Raw genomic sequence first — 20522 nt, 5'->3', positions numbered from 1 at the left:
TTACCGCAAATTCATAAAATTTAAAGGCGCATGTCTGTCGATGCCTTGGTAAGACTTGCATGCATGCATTTCTTTTAAATCAATTTTTCTGTGACAACATGTGAACCGTGGTTCATGGAAGAATAAGCCTTGTTTCCAAAGAAAATACCAAAACTGCATCAAAATTTGCAGAGAAAACAACCACACTGACTTGAATTTAAGGCAAATTAATAAAAGTTAAGGATGCATGTCTGCAAAGCATGATGCAAAAGAAAGACATGCATGTATAGATTGAACTGAACTCTATTTTCCTGGGATAACATGAATTTTAGTTGTTTGACCCATAATCATAGAGGAAGAAGCCTTGTTTTCCCAAGTATTACTAAAATACATCAAAATTTGCAGGAAAAACACAAAAATTGGCTTGATTTTACAGCAAATTCATCAAATTTAAGGATGCATTTCTGCAAAACACAATGCCCAGGTAAAACTTGCATGCATGCATTTCCTATAACTATTATAATAGTTGTTTGACACGTGATCATAAAGGGAGAAGCCTCGTTTTCCCAAGATAACACCAAAAATGCATCAAAATTTCCAGAAAAACAATCAAATTGACTTAAATTTAGGACAAATTAATACATTTTAAGGATGCATGTCTGCAAAGCGAGATGCCTAGGAGTCTTTTAAATCAATTTAGCTGTGATAACATGAATTTTGGTTGTTTAACACATTATCATAGAAGAAAAAGCCTTATTTCCTTAGATAATCAGATTACTATGTCAAAATTTGCAGAGAAAAATGCCAAAATTTGCTTGTTTTACAGCAAACTCATTAAATTTAAGGATGCAAGTCTGTAAAGCATGATGCCTAGGTAAGACATACATGCATGCATTTCTTTTTGCTCAATTTCCCTGTGACATCATGCACATTTCAGCTGTTTGACACATTAAAATGGGAGAAGCCACCTTGTTTCACCAAGGTAATGAGATAAATACTTCCAAATTAGCAGAAAACAACCAAAATTAACTTGATTTTACGGCAAATTAATAACATTTAAGGTTGCATGTCTGCAAAGGACGTGCCATGCATGCATGCACTTCATTTTGCTTAAATTTTTCCTGTGGTAACATGACTTGTGGCTGTTGACACACCATCAGGTAAGAATCAGCCTTGTTTTCCCTAGATAATGAGATAAATACATCAAAATTTGCAGAAGACAATTGAAATTAACCTGATTTTACGATAAACTGATAAAATTTAAGAATGCATGTCTGCAAAGCTCATAATGCATAGGAAAGGCATGCATGCATACTATCTTTTTTCTTAATTTTTTGTGTTTGCACATGAATTTTGGATTTTTGACACATTATAATGAAAAGGGAGCTTTGTTTTCCCAGATAACATGATTTTTTACTCATCTTATGGCAAATCAATACAAATTTAGGGCTGTAGGCCTGCAAAGCCAAGATGCCTTGGAGACTTGCATACATACATTTTCATCCTCCTGTGACAACACGTGAATTTGGGCTTTTTGATACATTACCATTGATAAAACAGACAAAATGTCCTTGTTATTATGGCTAAACACTCAAATTTAAGAATGCATGTCAGTTTAAGGCTTTTTTTATAGTCATGACCCACTTTTAGGTCCCGACCCACCAGTTGAGAACCCTTTTTAAGAGCTAAAAAAGGCAGACGTAAGCTGTCAGGTATCTCCCTGATGGTTGTTAACTGCAGAAAATATGACAAATAAATGCAAAAGCTTCAGAAAGATGCATAAACTCTTCCAAAAATGATGATGATTTCCTTCCAAAAACTGTAAACCTGGAAGGTATTCTTGGATTACATCTCATTTGGAAGAACAAACTCCTCTCGTGCATCCAAACGAGGATGCACATGCACACATATACCATTGTCGGGAAGGGAGGAAGGTGTTTTTAAACTTGTTTCTCGCCCCCCCTGCCATTCGATTATGAAATCCGAATAGTTAGTTTACACCTGCTCGGCAACCTGTCGTCTGTCGCGCCCAGACTCCCTCGCAGAACGGAGGGAGAAAGTCGACGCGTGGAAAATGTCGAAAAATCACACGGCGAGACGCAGGCGCAACAACTGAATAAGTGCAAACAGCAGGACGAGACGGAACGGATGGGCCAAATAAAGACTTTGCATTTTCACTTGAGAAAGACTCAAATGAGGCATGAGATTTCAGAATGCGTTTCCCCCCGTCCTACGTAATGCATAAAACATGCCGGCTTAGGGTAAAGAGTGTACACACGTAAATGAAAAACACCAAATGCATGCAATTATTTGCCGGACCAGTGAAGTTTTCAATTTCGGTGTTTGCTTTTTGTCAAAATCACAAGGAGGAAGAAAAGAAGGGGATGAGAGGGAGAGGGGGGAAAAAGGAGAAAACAAGCAAGAAGGCATGAAATAAAGTCAGGGAAGCAGGGAGAAGACATCTGACTGCAGTGCAACTTTACTTAGCGTGTCGCAGAACAGGCGTGCATTGCGGCGAAGGGGGGGATGATACGACCTGTCAAACCCTGAGAGAGAGAGAGAGAGAGAATGGAGGGAGGTGGGCCGGAGTTTGACAGGCAGAACGCCGCCGCCTCGAAAACACCTTTAAGTCTGTCACCTTTGCTCCATCACTCTCCATCTCTCTACGTCCGAGCAACCTGGCCTCCTGACAACCGCCGCCTCACTCTTAAACATGATTCAGAACAAATTAAAAGTCGCACTTCTCCATCACGGCGGAGCCAATGTGCATAATTTAACCCACAACTTTGGTATCAAGTGGCCAAAAAAAAAAAAGGCGAGAGGAGCCTGATTTTTCTGCAGCGATTCCTTCTGGGGACAAGTTCAGCCACAGTTCAGCAGCAGCCGTGCTCTAAAATCGGACTCCTGCGCTGGTTACATGTTAAACTGCCTCCGTTTTTGTACAAAACGCCTGTGATTCAGACCAAAAGCATGCGGGGAATGCCACGTCGCTGCCCGTGTCGCCACATTGTTTTGTGCGATACATCATTATTGTCGTTTAAAACATAAAGGGAAGTCACAGGGCGCAGAGTTGGCTCGCTATTGGCTGATTCATGCCTCGGTGTTAGTCAGGCAACGGAGCCCAGCCACCGCTCTCGCTTTCATCGTTCTTGGCAGTTACTCTATGCATGTGTGCGAGTGTGTATTTTGTGTGTGCATCAACTGAAATACACTCTGCAGCTTTTCCAGAACCGCAAAAATCACAACAAAACTCAACACGGAGCTGGAAAAAAAAAGGCACTTTTTAAAGGGAGGAGAGGATGCACAAGGAGCAGAGAGTTTTCATACAAAGATTTCAAAAGATTTCTCCAAAGCACGGGTTAATATCATGGCTGCCTGGTAAGGCTTTATCCAGAACCTCCCGGAACAAAAGGCCCCTTTTGCAAACAGACTCCTACTTTCCCCCCCAGTGTCCAAAGGTGTTTGCTGAAGTAAATCTGCCTAAATCCTGCGCAGCTTGGCCACGAAGGGGGGAGGAAGGGAGGGAAGGTGTACCGATAATCCTTCTTCTTAACCAAAAAAGAAAAAAAAAAGTTCTGAAAGAGAAGGGGAAGAAAGAAAGAAAGAAAAGTGGAATCCATATCACATGATGCCATTTAAAGAGCCGACATTACCCCCCCGTTTTCCTCCGCTCCAAGCCCCCATCTTTGACTCAGATTTGCATACATCCAGCATGGGAATCAGGTGATAGAGATATCCTGCTAATCATTTTGATAAAGCAAGTCATAAACTGCATGTGCCACATGAAAATAAAGGGCTATTGCATGAGTTTTAACTCCCCTAATTTGATTTATAGGTCTTAACAGTGATGGCAGCACAGAAACACTGAAAACTGACACTGCATTAGTTTAAACTTATCTGAAATAAAAACTACACCAGGTAGAGCCCTCAGACTTTCAAACCAAAGTTGTGTCCTCTCTATTTCTTGTGATTATGTTATTTGCTTATTATTCACATCATTCATAAACGCACATAATGTCAACGATATGGTGGATGCAGGAACAGCAGGGGGCACTTGCTATCAAGCAACCTGAAATTCCGCTTTGCATTTTTGTATTAAAATATCTCTAAAATAAAAACTATTAAAGCTAAGGCCTTCATTCTTGTACATTTTAAAGTCAAGACTTGCCCCTTTAGTGACCATGTTTTTCGCTCATAAATGACATCATTACAACATGTAAATACAGTCAGAAAAATGCAGTAGCTGTTTGATCAGCAGGAGGCAGCTGCTTGAAATTACTGTTTGTGCAATTCAGTTTAGACTGATATTAAATAAAAACTGTAATAGCTTAAGACTTGATTCTTTAGCATACTAAAGCTACAACATACTACTTTCTTATCACAACATTTCTTAGTGAATGACTTCATTAAAAGAAAATTTGTACGATGAAGAAAATGGGATGGGTGCATGCGCAGCTGAAGGCAGCTGCTACCTAGCTGCAGGGATTTTTTGTTCGCAACACTTCATTTAAATCGATCTTAAATTAAACCAGTATTAGCTAGAGCTTTTATTCTATTTGCAAACCAAAGCTAAGAAATTCTTCCATCTGGATGTCAATTTTTATGTCTGTTCATGAGACCATTACACAGTTACGGTACAGTAAATATGGCAGGTACGTGAGCAGTTGGGGGCAGCTGCTATCCAGCCGTGGCAAATTTTTGCACAAAAAACTTTAAAGTAAAATGTTCTACGATAAAATTTAAATTAGCTAGAGCTTCAATTCTTTTTGCAGACTAAAGCTCAGGCCTTCCTCTGTCTTGACGTCACAACTTACATATGTTCATGACGTCATCATTAGAAAAAAAAAAATGTGGGAAAATCTGCAGGGGGCAGCCGCTCTTTAGCAGCAAGCAATTGTTGCTTAAAATAAAGTGATAAAATTGGTCTAAAATAAAAACTACAATAGTTACAGCTTGATATTTTTGGCAAATCAAAGTGAAGGCTTTCCTCTGTCTTGATGCCAAATTTTATGTTTGAACATGACATGATTATAGCACAAACTCGAGGTACAGAAAGTGGTGGACGAGAGAGCTGCAGGGAGTGGAGGCTATCTCACCACAGGAAACTGTTTCCTGGAAAACTCTGTTGAAAATGCTCTAGAATAAAAAATAAATCAGCTAGAGCTTTGAATCTTTTTGCTAAACATAGCTAAGACTTCCCTCTGTCTTGGTGTCACATTTCATGTTTTAAGATGACGTCATGTTATAAGCAGCAACGAATCCGTGGTTGGCGTAAGAGTGGCAGGAGGAGGCTGCTGTCTAACTGCTTGAACAATTCAATTCAAACTCCTACAATATAAAAACTACAGTAGTTACAGCATTATTTCTTTTTGCAACCCAGAGCTTAGACTTTCCTCTTTCTTGGTGGTACATTTCATGTTTGATGATGATGTCATTATTATGTGACGGCATGAAAAAGATGTGTTTAGGGTGAGACAAGCAGGAAGAAGCTGATGTCTAGCTGTATGAAATTGTTCCTTGACTTCTGCGTTCAAGCTCCTATAAAATAAAACTACAGTAGCTAGAGCATTCATTCTTTTTGCAATCTAAAGCTAAGGCTTTTCTCTGTCTTGATGCCTCATTTCATGATTATTGATGACATCACATTAAAATTACAGGTGGAAAAGAAACCTTAAGAGGCAGGGAGCTGCTGCTATCTAGCTGCAAGGAAGGGTTGTTTAATAAAGTGAGTCAAAATTGCTCTAAAATAAAATCTACAGCAGCTAGAGCCTTTAATTTTTTTGTAGCCCAAAGCTGATATGTCATTCTTGTCAATACATGTAATGCTTATTGATTATCTGTTAGAAATACATACAAATGGAGAAAAATAAAATGGAGTGAGTGCCCTAGCAGTAGGGGGCAGATGCTCTTAAGCAACAGTTCATTCACACTCCACATAGTCTTGGTTATCAAATGGTCTAAAATATAATTATATTCACTAGAATGTAACTTGAAAACATTAGAAAATCCTCAGGAGTAGAGATTTAAAAAATGGGATCACAACACCAATGGAGAAACTGGGGAAACTATCAAAACCTTTGGCGCTTGTTTCATAAAACCAGTTAAAAATGGAGGCTAGATTTCCTTAGCTTTGTGACTCAGTTTCAGTGCTGTTTCTTTTAATAATAATCCAAAAAATGGCAGCATGGTGGGAAAAAATACTCCTGTTTGCACTCAAAACCACCAAAGAAGAGTGTCAAGACTCTAATTTTTTCACGTTTAAATCCACGAAGAAGCAGGGAAGGAAAAAGCGCATCGTTCAGACACCTGCTCCCGACTCTTATCTCTTCCAGTCGAGGATTTTTTTTCTTCTTCTTTAAGTGTGACTCGCCACGAATAGTGTGGGCATGCCATCTCGTAACACTATCTGTCTGTCACGGAGGGGGGGTCCCTGCTAGAGTAGGGGAGGCTATAAAAGGCTTGTAACCAGGGGACGACCAACAAACAACCACAAACACCCTAGTTATTTCTCTCTCCACCACCCACCCACCCTTCCCCTCTCTCTCTCTCCCTATTTTCTCCCTTCCTCCTCTTCTTCTTCTTCTCTTTTTTTTTCTCCTTTCTCGCCCCCCTTTTCATCTCAGGCCCTTTTTTCTGATGCTGAATGCAAATGTGTAGCCCTGCTGCTGCTGGCGGGCGAAAGGGGGCTGAATTGTGATTAAGAGGGAGAAGGAGAAGAAGAAGAGGAGCTCCTTTTCTTTGTTCTCCCCCCGGGGGGATGTTTACCAGGAGAGACACGGCGGATCAGATATGAAAGGCATTCAGGTCAGCATTGATGTGAGCGAAAGTGAAATCGTACCTAAGGCATTCCAAAGACCCGCGGTGTCAAGGGGTCCGGGCTCGCGGTGCCTCTGCGAGTGTGTGTTCTCTGGCCGCCAGGCGCAAAAAATATCTTCACACAAGCAGGGCGGTCGACGGAGGGAGGCGAAATAAAAAACAAAAACAAGAAATGTGTCAAAAAATGTGGGGGAAAGAGGGAAAGTTTTCAATCCGGCTTCTAGGGTGCTTTTCTTGTTTTTTTTTTCTTTACAGGCAATGCCATTTGCTTTTATCTGCCCTTATCAAAGCGGCGAAGAAAAATGTGCAGAGCTACGATTGCATTGCACACCTTGCACAACACCGCAAAAGAGCTTGCACATATTTAATATTTGGACTTTTTCCCAGTTTTATTTATGTTAGATTTTATGTGCATCGAGTGCAAAGCTAACTCCTCGTTGCGTACGTATACCTGTCAAATCACAAGCTAAAACTTGAAATGAAGGCGGCTACTGTACGCAGAATCACAAGCGTCAAAATCAAGGCGATTCTTGCGAAACCCTTCACCTTTCGCGGCCTTTGCCCAACCTCTCCTACCTGCCTTGGTGCCGGTTCTACCAAAATAAAAGCCTCATTTCTAATAAACTCGATCCTTAAAATAAAAAGCACACAAAGCAGCTCCAGCAGCACATGGAGGATCCGTGGGCTAACACATCAGCTTGAAGAAGGACACGGTGAAATAAAATAAAGTGGGAAAAAAGATGTCGCTGTGACACACTAAACGCCGCATCACGATGATCTGCTGAGGGGAAGTCCATTCATTTTTACGCGCTTTGCTTTGCTGTACACACTTGACTCACACACTTTGAGCAGATGGATATATTTAGCTCTGCAGCCGAGGGAGGGAAAAAAAAATGATGCAAAAAAAAAAAAAAAAAAAAAAAAAAGGCTACCGGAGAATAATAAGGCCTCGCACAGGACACCAATGTGTAGTTGTGACAAGACAAATATTTCTCCTGATTAGCCGTGGATTTTCATCCTCTTCTTTAAACTAAATAATCCCACATTTCCTGCTTATTCCTACAAAGTAAAAGCATTCAGGAGTGTCTGGGAATGGCAGCGAGTGAATGGCACGCTAAACTGGACAACCCCCCGCCACTATTGACGGTATAAACATGTAAATGAAACACATTACCGCTGACAATCAATTGTCCGGGAGCGCCCTGCGAAACCTGCCCTCCCTCCTCCATCCCTTTTTTTTTTCCCCTGGCAAAAAAAAGCAGCCCCTACCTTCACAAAAAGAGGGAGGAAAAAGGGAGAGGAAGAAAGGCAGCACCTTGTCCCCGTCCCTTCTTATTCTCTGCTGCAACTTTAGAGGAATAATAGAGATGGACAAATTGTTTAGACTGGCAGAAATGTGGCATTGTCTGCGCCTGAAAGCAAGGCTAACTCCCCCCTCCCTCCCTCCGTCTTTCACACAGCTTTCCCCCTATTTTTCCTCCACCTTAAATCTGTGATAATAAGCACATTCAGACTATTATATCAAACTCCAGCAGACGCAGAGACGCTGAAAGAGAGAGAGACCGGCCTCGTCGTCTTCTGCTGCTGCTGCAGATTATGTAATCGAGCGTCGAAATGTCAGCTTCAAAAACTGGAATCGAGTGAAAATCTGCACATAAAAACAAAAAAAAAAAAAAAATGGAAGCAACAAAAGCCTTTATGTTTTTAGTGGTTGAGTGCGAGGAAAATAAGGACAGGTGTGTGAGCGCTGCACAGCTGGATGTGACAAGCAACACCTGGCAAGGGCCAAACTCTCAAACGCTTCACGCTGCCGGGATCAAGTTTCACACCAAGAGAGGGGGGGAAAAATATAGATTTCTCTGTTTTTTTTAAAATATTGCATGTCTGCTGGGGGACACTTGCAGTCAGGGCGGCGCAGCAAGGACGAAGAGGGGGGATATAAGTCATGAACTGTGGTTAAATACCACATGACAGGCCGGCCAGTGAATGAGTAAAGCTACTGTAGCACCTCCAACCCCGAAGGCCAACAGTCATCTGGATGAGAATGTCATTGGGTAGACAACTTAGTGAGCAAATGCCTCATTAATACTAATTGGCAAGAATGCTGCCATGCCCTCCCTTTAATTTGGAGAAAAATAATTCACATGTGCATGCACATAGGAGGAAAGATTTTGTAGATTTCAACACAGAAATGGTGCAACATTTTTGCTGAAATTATACGTTCGGATTCTGGTGGAGCTAAATCCTGTGGAGCGTGCACGGTGCAGTTTTTTCGTACGCCGGAGGATTTGAGAGTGCCGGCCCTGCCATCAGAGAGTCCAGGCAGGAAGAGGGACGGAGAGACAGGCGGAGAGAGAGAGGAGAAGAGTGGCCAAGCCTCAATAAGCCTCTGCATTCCCAGGGGGGAGGATAGGGGGTGAGGAGGAGGGGAAGGAGGAGGAGGAGGAGGAGGATGGGGGGGGGGTCATCAGACACAGCGACTTATTATGGAAAAATAAAAGAATTTAAATTTTGCATATTTTTTTAACGCACTCTTTCTTGTTGGTTTTTCTAAAAGGGATAAAAATATTCTTCCCGGCGTGCCAAAGCTCGCCGTGTCTCGTCAGGTTTAAGGGTGTGAAAATTATATTTGCTTTGCTAATATTATTTTATCAAACGCTGCATTTGGACTGCTTTTCTCCCTCCAACACTCGCCCCCCCCCCCTACTCTTTTTGCAAAACAGGTGGCCGCAGCTAAACAGGCTGTCAGATCTCCAAATGTGTCTCTGCTTTTCTTTTAAATCCTGCACATGTACGTTTGGAAATAATTAAATTAATCTACAGTGGAAATCTCCAGCATCACTGTGCTGTTTAATGTGGAACAAAATGCTTGTCTGCTATCGATTGGGTGCGATCAATAAATGAAATCTGATCTAGATAAATAACCTGTGGGGGCAGAGATTTAAAAACTGTTGTGGAGCAGAGCAAATAAAAGCCTCATCTCTATATTTCACACACACACAGCCTATATGGAATAATCAGGAATAACGGGGCCAGGAAATGTCAGTGCAGATTTGCCTCTTGTGGGAAAGAGTGCAGGAAGAAAAGCAACAAATCTGCACCTCCAGCACTCCCTGAACAGACCCAATTAATGTGCACCATTTATCGGACATGTCATCCTTTTCTGCCTGGTACAAACTTCCACAAAAAAACAGCCACAATCTCAGCTCTCCTGTGGCGCTAAATCGTTTTAAAATATGACATTTAAGGCCTAAATAAAAGCACAAACATGACTAGAAGCGCGTGGATTTCAGTATCACAACTCAAGTCACAAGATTGGACTTTTCACACGGAGCAGCATGAGAGTGCACCCAGGCTGCGCCGCTCCACAGTGGCCGCTCCACAGTCCCCCCATGGCGGGGTTTGTCCCGAGTCGGCACCGCTACCGCTGCAACTTTTTACATCCACAAGTTTCCAACTACTCCCAAGCAACATTTCAACTCAAATCACACAATTTTCGACGCTGATTCCAAACATTAAAGCGGTTTCATTGACGCATTTACGCACACTTTACCCCCTCTCGGTTGACGCTCCCTCCGCTTTCTCTCTGCGTAAAAGCAGCAAAGCGCAGCCCCCCCCCCCCGAAGCCTTCAAACACGGCTTTACATCCACAGACACCCCCGCTGATCCACCTCCCAAGGTTCTTACCGTTTTTCCGTCTCGGGTTGGCTTGTTTTCGCCTCTTACACCTCGGGCCATCCGCCATGATCTCTTGCTTCATTGATAAGTGAGTGTGGGATCAGATGGCAGCTCGCATGGACTCGATTCCTTGATTTCAGCCTGATATCTGACGGGAAACACACGCACACACATCCAGAGACAGTCACGCACACACGCAGAGACAGAGCAGGACAGACAGGAGTGGGGTATTAGCGAGGAAGGAGATCCACTTGCGCCCGGACGCGCGACAAGAAACTGCAACTTGGATGGAGGGAGAGATTGTGAAAAAGAGAAAGAGAGGAGAGAGGGGATCCGCGTCCATCTCATTTTGGTCTGAGCTGATCGGCTCTCAGCTTTGGGGCATTAACAGCAAAGCAGCTCCTCTAATTTCTTTTATTAGGAAAAGCACTTTTCATTTCGCTGAAAACATTAAAGTCACTCTTTTCATTCCGAAAAGTTTCACAATCGGGTTTAGTTTTTTTTTTTCTTCGTGATTAATAGAAATTAATCTTTGGCTTATTTTCATTCAAACTGGCACAGTTTGTTCATGTTCTGCGCTTTTGGCACAGAACGTGAAGCAGCTTAATAAACCACATTTTCGGGGAGTTTTGACGTTAAAGGCGAGAGCGAGGCACTCTCTGTGTGGTCTGATTAAAAGTCGTGGAAGTCCAATTAACACTTTGAGAAAATTACACTTCAAGGTTTAAAGCTCAAAAGTCTGCTGTCAACAGTTAATAAATAACACATGGGCAGTAATTGTGAAAAATGTCCCAAAAGCGTTCTGAATCTTTTGGGCACAAATTACGCATAAACAAACAAAAAAAAAATATTCTAAAGGACTTGGAGAATTTCTTGAAGCCTCTCGGAGGAAACGTCAAGAATTCACCAAGTCTGCTTCCATTCGGATCAAGATTACCATGACCTGGATGAGTGAGAGCCTTCACAGCCTAATGGATGGTTCATTTATCAGCGCAAAAACCGTTAGAAGAAGAAGACGAGGACGCTGACAGGAGATTTGTTTGTTTCACGCACACAAACTGGCTGGAATAAAGACGAAAGATTTGGATGCACATCGGGATTTTCACCCAACACGCAAAAAAAAAACGTTAATAGAGGAGGAAGTAGTGTTAGTTTTACGCACACATACAGACGTGAAAAGACGACAAATCGGCGGTTTTCCTCCAAAGAAGACGAAGTGGATATTGACGTGAGATTTGTTTGTTTTGCGCACACAATCAGACTGTAATTTAGGAGAGAATTAAGACGAAAAATCGGCTTGTGTGTCGTGTTTTTCCTTCAAAGGACAGCGACGAGAGGTTTGTTTGTTTTACGCACAGACAGACTCTTAGATAAAAGCGACAAACCGCCGTGTTTTCCTCCATAGGATAGCGATAGTGAGCAGCGCCAAACGCCCCGTGAAAAGCGCACTTTCCTCGGCTGTCAGGATCCAGCAGCGCGCCTCTGCACCGAGGAGAGAGGAGGGAAAAAAAAGGAAAAAACACCTATTTCCACCTGTGCAGGTAAGACGAAGTTGAGCTCCAACTCCGAAGCAGGCGCGTAGAAGTTTAACATCCAACCTTTCCGTGGGGGGAAAAAAGCTCGAAATAGGGAAAAGTGAGGAGGAACATACCTGATTTAGTGTTAAAGAGGATTCTGGTGGAGAGGAGAGCGCGTCGGTGAGCGGATCCTGTTCCTAGGTGATAATAAAGCCTTAGAAATAAAAGCCTCAGAAAGAGTTGGGAGGAGGGAGGGACCGCTATTCCTGCTAGGGCAGGTTTACAACTGATGTCTTACACCCACTCCAGGAAACAAACCTGGGTAGGGACTGACGTGTTACGCCTCTTCTAATGACATTTTTTTTCTTTCCACCTCCTTTTCTTTGCCGTGAAACACAGAGGAGAAGCCTCCTGAAACGCACGCCACCTATCTTCACGGGAGGGGATAATTGAGGAGAGCCAAACGTGAGCATCTTCTGGGTAGGGCTGGGCAAGACAGCCAGTTTTAAACATGTAGACTCTCATATCAAATACAGATGAAGATAAATAGTTTTGATATCTGCATGCTTATTTAGGAAAAAAATGTCAGGCCTAATGCTCAGTAAGAAGCCTGTTTATAGATAGAAGCACAAAGAAATGTGCATATTGACCCCCTAAATGATTTATTAATCAATGTTATTTAAGGTGCATTAAAATTATTGAAAATCTAATTTAATTTATGCCCTTTTGATGACAAGAAAACAAAAAAAATAGTAAAAAAAAATACCCAATATTTGGATTTTTCCCTTTTAATCCTCAAAAACTTACAGGCAAATTCCTGCACGCTATACAGTCTAAATTGCACAATAACGTGGGCAACATTTTCACTTACTGAGTCAAAAAATGTTTACACTCTAAAATATCAAAAATCACCACTATTTAAATGAATTGCATTGATAAGTGTAGGGCCTGTGAGCAGCAGCTGCTATCGAGCTACAATAAACTGTCACTTTTCCAAGTGTTGACAACGGATTTGTGCAATTTAGACAGTGCTCCTTCTCTTCTTTTAGTTAAAAATGCAACCTGAAATCATGAAATCAAGCACTTTTGATACCACTAATCATCCCAATTATGGAGATTAATCATGTATAATTGCACTGCAGAAATGTTCTACATTGTTACACTATATAAATTGTACAAAAACATTGTCAACATTTAGAAAATGATATAACAATTTGTATAATGTCACTCTGATTATAAAAAAAGGTTTACAAAGTGCTTTGAAAAACCTGCAATGGCACACATAAGTGATTGAAACTTGTGAAAGTGAGAAACACCCTTGCTGAAATGTTGTCAACGTAATTGTGCAATTAAAACGATGCGCTCTCTCTCTTTTAATATTGAATATGATAATGATTTAAGTGTGTTGTGTTACCACTGATCATTAAGATTATGACTGATCATTTATAATCCCATGGGATTTAAGAGGAGAGAATCTTGTCTAAACAGCAAAATTGTTACACAGACAAAATTGTACAAACACATTGGCAACATTTTGAGAATTATATAATTGTGTCGCACTTTTAAACACCATTGTTTACAAAGTGCTTTCACATAAGCACGAAGACAAACAATAGTGGATAAAACTGGAATGAAGAAAGGGAAACCCTTTCCCAAATGTTGCCAACATATTGGTGCAATTTTGCCATTGCAATCTGCCCTTCTTTATGTTAAAAATATAGCTGAAGATTAGTAAGTTTTTGTACTTTTGATAACACTTAATAATACTCTGCTTATTTTATGATTTTCAATTGCATTGTCTTGAAGAGGATACAGCAGACTAAATATCTAGTTGTGCAAAAACATTGGTAACATTTTGAACACACTTAAATAACTATTTTCCATAGTCCTTTTAAAAGAAGGGTTTAGAAAGTGCTTTGACAGAAGTGCAAAGGCCTACATCAAAGTTGGAGAAACTGGGGAGAAGCAAGGGCAACTCTTGTCTAAATGTTGCCAACATAGTTGCACAATTTAGTCATTGCTATTTCTCTTACTTCTGAATAAAATGACTAGAGATCACAAAGTTTCAGACCTTTTTTGATTCTGCTTAATAAACTAGTAAGCAATTAAATAATTTTTAATTGCATGGTAAGATGCTAGAATGTTGCCTAAGTATTGAAATTGTGCAAACACATTGCCAACTTTTAAAAAGCAGTATAACTTTTTCATAGCATGTTAAAACAAGTTTTTACAAAGCGCTTTTAAAAAAGTGCAAAGGTGCATGTAAAAGTGGGTGAAACTGGTGAAAAGCAAGGTATACCCTTGCTGAATGTTGCCAACATATTTGCACAATTTAGCCATTGCAATCTCTTTTTCTTTTTAATTAAAACAATGACTGAAGATCATTTAGTTTCAGACCTTTTTGATTCCGCTTAGAGAAACTGCAGTCACCAAATCATTTTTAATTGCATGGTTGAGAGGTTAGGATATAGTCAAAATATTCAAATTGCATAAAAATATTGGCAACATTGTGAAAATTGAACTATTTTGATAACACTTTTAAAACAAGAGTTTTCAAAGTGCTTTGACAAAAGTGCAAGTGTACATAAGAGTGAGTGAAAGTGGTGAGAAGTGAGGGCAACTCTTGTTAATGTTGGCAACATATTTGCGCAATTTAGACAGAGATCTCTCTGTCTCTTTTGGTTAAAAAATATGGCCTAAGATCATTTTTCTGTGTTTTTTAATTCCACAGATTGTTAAAAACTCTGTTAAAGAGAAGGCATTTTTACATGATTATTTTGCACAGTTGTTGGCAATGTTTTGCACAATTTATGGACAGCATGCTGGAGTTTGTCTGCAATTTCTGCTAATTAGAAATTGCCCATGTGTCTAGGACTTCTACTTTTTCTATCAGTAGAGTTTCATTTTTACTAAATTATTTGTAAAACCATTTTTAGTATACAGATTTAAATCCTATAAGGCCTTTTCATGTAAAAACGGTGGAACGTTAATTTTGGGTTGGTATTGCCCAGCCCTATCTGAACGGGAAGTCTCTCTCCCCCCCTTCCTCCTTTCTTTCCCTCACTCTCCTCTCTCTTTCTCCATCTCTTCTCTTTTTGAGTGAAACCAACTATGTCGGGCTTGGAGAACAGGCGACAGTGTGGCTTTTTTTCTACTCTTTTTCTCCGTGTGAATGCGTGAGCGGTGTGTGAGCAGTGTGTGTGTGCGTGTGTGTTAGCGAGTGTGTGTTAGTGTAGAGAATAGGGGGGAGAAAACTTGGAGCGCGTCCACACCAGCCGCAATCATGTAAGGATTTTTTTTTTTCCTTTATTTCTATTTCCACTCCGTTTAATTTGCAGAAATGGCAGGCTTGATATGGCAGGATGCAGGAGTTAGGGTGGGGAGGCAATTCCACATATTCTTCATTATTGTAATTGGCTGCGACTGCAAAAGGTTTGAGGATGTTCGGCTTTTATCTACGCTGCAAAAAATATCTGTTAGGAGATTATATGCTTTTATGCATAAAAATATGCTCCCATAGAAAGTTAATACTTTCTTATACTTAACACAATTTACCTTGTTTTAAGCATTTAATTAGTTTTATTATAATTAAATGTAATAAAGAAAATTATTTGAATAAAGTGATAGGATTCTAGGAATAAGTTTGGGGGAAAACATGCATTTAACAGATTAAGAAATGCATAAGGATGCACTATTTTCTGCAGTGTAATAGGGCGGAATTGTAGTTTCATTACCTGTGATGCACCTGCAGCTGCACCACAAGGTGCTGCAGGTGCATCATCACCTGTGAATGCATGCAACTCACTCTCTCTGCAAGGACGACATATCTGCATGCATCAAAAAAGGAAAATGCTGCAAAATGAAATAAAAAAAAAAAAATGGATTTGTAGGAATTCTGCACTGATAAATTTCTGCAGCACCTATGAAAATATTAGTATCATAGAAAAAGACAAATAAGAGAAAATGCATGAATATTTCAGGATTATAGGGTGATTTTTAAATGCTGGACACCGCTTAACAGGATGAATCTGGCGTTTATTAAAGAAGTCAACCACCTCAGCCATGTCTGACAGAGAGCGAGCGAGCAAGAGAGAGAGAGAGAGAGAGAGAGAGAGAGAGAGAGAGAGAGAGGGGAAGCTCCACCTTAGCAGCGCCCTGATTGGTTATGTAAATAAAGTATTATTTTGTGTCCTGTCCTCCTGCAGTTCGCCACTGTATGGCTAATTAAATCATCAATCAAGGGGCTGAACTGGTTTATGCTACCCCTCGTATACCCCCCCTTTACACCCCCCATCCTAAAAAAAAAACAATCACATGAAGGAAAAAGATTTTTGCAGGATTTTTTTGCATGCAAGTTGAAGCAGATGCCACTTGTTCTGCAGAAATGAGAGTCATACTTGTGTAATCCTGCTATTTTAAATATTATCATAGGAGTTATGAGAGTAATAAACTCAATGGATGTGTTTTGAACTTTTATTTCTTTGCGATTTATCTCCACGGATTGGTAAGTTTGCTTCGTTTTTGTTCATCTTTAATAACCCCCACTATGATGTGTTGTCTTCTCCCGACTTTAATCGAGCACCGAAAAAATGCAGAGAAAAAGAGCCGAGCCGGAGCTGCTTCGCCTCCTCGGGTCGAAAGTGGATCCAGTCCTGGTTGAATTATTGTCATGCGTAATTTAGTGCCACGGTGCTTGCATGTAAACGAAGCAGTCTCCCTCTCTTTCTCTCTCTCTCTCTCCCCTCCTCTCTGTGTCTCTCACACACACTCTCCCACACTCTCTCACACACTCTTGAACCGTATAGCTCCGGCTCCGAGTCCCATTCATGCGTGCGCGCCTGGAGTGGCACCTCGCGCCTCTGTTTTTTGACGCTCCGCTCGGCGGGGCCGCGATATGCACCGTGAAAACGGATTACAGTCGGTGTGCGACCTATAGGGGGACCTTGTGCTTAATGAATATATTGATTTAAATGAGGGGAGGGGGCTGCTAAAACAAATATGTGCATAGATTTTCTTTATTCAAAATATCAGCCTCATTTAAATAAAAAATGCACAAATGTTGCACACATTTTGTAATTTTTTGCAACCATTTTCTATTAAACTGCACATTTTTCCTCCAATTAAATAAAAAATTAAACCATCTTCAAGCACATTATCCACCGTGTTTCCTTTCAAATCTCCTGAAGTTGAAATGTTGCCCCAGAAAAATCAATACGAGGAAACTCACTTGGGTTTTTTATGTCCCAACACCTAAATTGGAGCTGTGCATTTGTGCAGCTGTCCGCCTCGGGCATGACTGCTGATTACTGAGATTATAATCCTAATTTCCCTCCCTCCGTGTGAGAGAGAGAGGAGAGGAGAGGCCCTGTTTCTGACAGCATAAACACAAACACAGCGGGCTTGTAGGAATGTTTGAGAGAATCTGTCAGGCTAATTATGACTTCTGTTTGTGCGTTTCGGAGCGGCCCAACACGACAAAGATCGACGTTTTAGCCCGGTGGAGCTCCGGGTCCTAGAAATATGTTTGCACTCGAGTCCCTCCACTGGGTCCACTCGTTACATACGTGCTTGAGATTTAGAGCCAAAATGAACCCATGCAACATGAACGTAACCCTCTGATTTGACACTTTTTTTGCTAGTTTTTCTGAAATATTTGGACAAGTTTGACCTTTTCGAGCATCCTCTGTCTTCATGACAAAAAAACAGACGAAACTGAGACCGTGCAGCCACAGCATTGTCTCCTCTTTCAGGTTTTTGTCCTTTTTTTGTCGAATTTGACCATAAACAAGCAATAAGCTTTGTTTTTTTAGACATTACTCCATGTTTCCTTGTTCAACAGTGCAATATTTCCTCCTCCTGATGATATTAACGTGATCTGTAAGGTCACCGTTTGCATGAAAACAGCCCTTAAACTTGAACGTTTTGCAGGTTGGCGTTCATTTTATGAAAGGATCTTGATCTAAATTTTTTTTTTATCCACATGCAGGTCATGTTTAGTCGCTCTCTCTTGTAATTTTCCTCTTTACCTTCCCAGTTATGTGTCAATTTTCAGAAAAAAACTTTAAACAAAACGACAAAGCTCCCATTTTACATGCCAATTTATATTTCCCCCTTTTACACCATAAATGTTTTGTCACTTTGACCCTGTTAACTCAGTGTGAGAGGTCAACCTAGCCTTTTTACTTTAGTTTTTTAGTAGGTTTTGGGTATATTTGTCAAGGTGTACTTTGTACAATACAATGGTGTAATATTTTCACTATTAACCATATTTACACCATCTCTTTTGTCTTTTGAGAATAAGTGCATGCATTCTTTATTTCAATTTTTTGCAGGTTGGTGTCAAAATTCGTCAGGTTTCACGATCTACACTTGCCTGACTCCTACCCCCCTAAATCCAAATAAAATAAACTGAAACTCAGCCGTCAAAACTCAAAGTCAATTCGATCAGTTTTACTGAGAAAAACCCTAACACAAAAAAAAGGACTTTGCATGTTTTGTTTGTTGTTCATGATTTTTATTCATACATGTTTGATTTGACAACCTGAGAACAGAAAAAGTCAAGGCCCCCTCTTTAGATCTTTGACACCCTCCCCACCCCACCCCCCACCTACAGGTTAGGGTAAGGTGGGGAGCAAAAGATCAATACGAAAAATGCTGAAATTGTATTTACTGTGCTTTTTTGGTGTTGCATCATATAATATGTCGTCATTCTGATGGTGTTATTTTTCCAACAAATGTTGCCTTGCATTGGAATTATCCTTTCAAATTTTTGTAGATGATATCAATATTTTGGGCAAATTTCTCAAAAGAACATACAGCTTGAAAAAACAAGTTTCATAGTTTCAGTAATGGCTAAAAACGTCTAAAATCTCACTCATATTTCCTCCATGGCTCTTCGGGTTAATCCCTGTTTCGCCAAATCTTAAATTCGGAAATTTGTGACTTTAGAGTTTAAGCTGGTTGGTCAAGAGTTTTACTAGCGGATCAATTCTTGTTTTGTTTTTTGTTAGATGTGGAATTAAGAAAATTTCAACCACATTTTCCCTCAAGTAAACTTTTAAATCATTTCAGCTGGTCCAGTGGTTCTTAAATTGACCCTACAATGCTTTGTGTTTTAGCAATTAATCCAAATGCATATTCCCCCTTTTGACTATGTTTGTGCAGTCTTTAAGCTCACCAAAGAATGAGACAGTCATTTGTACTTTCAGTCTTTTGCAGGTTGGTGTTGAAATGTAGGCAAATCTGTCAAATTTGACCACCTACATAAGTGGTTCCCAACCTACTTGTATCTAAGAAAAGCTTAGCTGCCCCAACATCAGCACAAAAACAAAAATGATACATGGTCTCCATGAATTTTGTTTTATAGATGAAACCCAAACAAAATAGGTCTCTGCATGTTGCGTTTTCATGATTAGTTTATACGTGTTTGATTTTAACAACCTCAGAGATGACAAAGTCGACCGCCCCCCTTAGATCTGCTAAAGCAGGGGTGTCCCAACTTTTTCCACTTTCATGTACCTCACCTTTATGATATTAAAGTCATAAAATCCAGTCTAATTTAGGTAAAAATGTGCTTAGTGATTGGATGCTTAAATGGCTAATTAATGGCTAATAGCGAGTCATTTCAAGGATTCTAAGAAGGCCTATCGGATTTGAGTTTAGCCCTGGTTGGCCCTGGCTATCACTGGATCTGCCCCTGTCAGAATGAGAATGATGCTCCATTTGTCAGAGAATTTACAATTTGAGAAAACACAAAAAGCACATCAATAAATTGTCTTGTCAAAATGTTTGTTTACAGAATTAGCACGGTAGCGCTGCATAGTGCTGACACTAAAATACTGACTTCACGAACTGTATTTGCTTCTGTGTTTTCTCATTGACAGACGAGTATAGTTTTGTGTAGCAGACCCAGACGAGCCCCCAAGTCTCAACACAAAAATATACTTGATAAGAAAACAGATCACATATACACTAACCCAAATACATTCATACTGTCTTCACAAACTATAGTTGCTTCTCTGCTTTCTTATTTACACACAAGTAAAGTTTAGTGTTAGTGTCCTGGATGAGCCCCCAAGTTAACATAAAACTATACCCTGTCAAAAAGAAAACAGATCAAATATACACTACAGTCAAGCATGAACCACATGTTATAATATCCGCCATTTTTCACGTATGCTAGAGTTGAAGGCCTGCATTTGCCTCTGGTCCAGGGTTTGGATACCTCTGAAATTTAGGATATTACTTTTACTTTATTTTTTGGGCACACTGTGTATTATTTCATCATACTGGCTGTGTTAACTTTCCTAGTAAGGAGTCTTTGCACGGGTAATATCCGCTACTTTCACAATTTTGCAGGTTTGGGCAATTTTTAGGGTAAATATGCCAAATTTGACCATGCACATCTAAAATACTAACATGCTTTAGCAATTATTCTTAATGTAAGCTTTGCACAGTGTACTATGTCTTTATACAGCCATGTTAACTTCATCTGTACAGTCACTGGCGCGTTAAACTATCATTTTATCTTTC

General features: G+C 40.3%; 1 protein-coding gene across 1 annotated transcript in view; it reads right to left on the bottom strand.

The window, feature by feature from the left end:
- The window catches only part of zeb2b (zinc finger E-box binding homeobox 2b), a 230173-nt gene that overhangs the window by 150110 nt on the left and 59541 nt on the right, over positions 1 to 20522 (bottom strand). Inside the window, 2 exon segments of the mRNA XM_041781782.1 lie at positions 10483 to 10564; positions 10567 to 10621. Of these exon segments, the coding sequence (XP_041637716.1) occupies positions 10483 to 10564; positions 10567 to 10621 (137 nt within the window).

Source organism: Cheilinus undulatus, linkage group 24 (assembly GCF_018320785.1).
Source record: "Cheilinus undulatus linkage group 24, ASM1832078v1, whole genome shotgun sequence".
In the NCBI taxonomy this organism is placed as follows: domain Eukaryota; kingdom Metazoa; phylum Chordata; class Actinopteri; order Labriformes; family Labridae; genus Cheilinus; species Cheilinus undulatus.
This window is presented reverse-complemented; position numbering and strand designations above follow the sequence as displayed.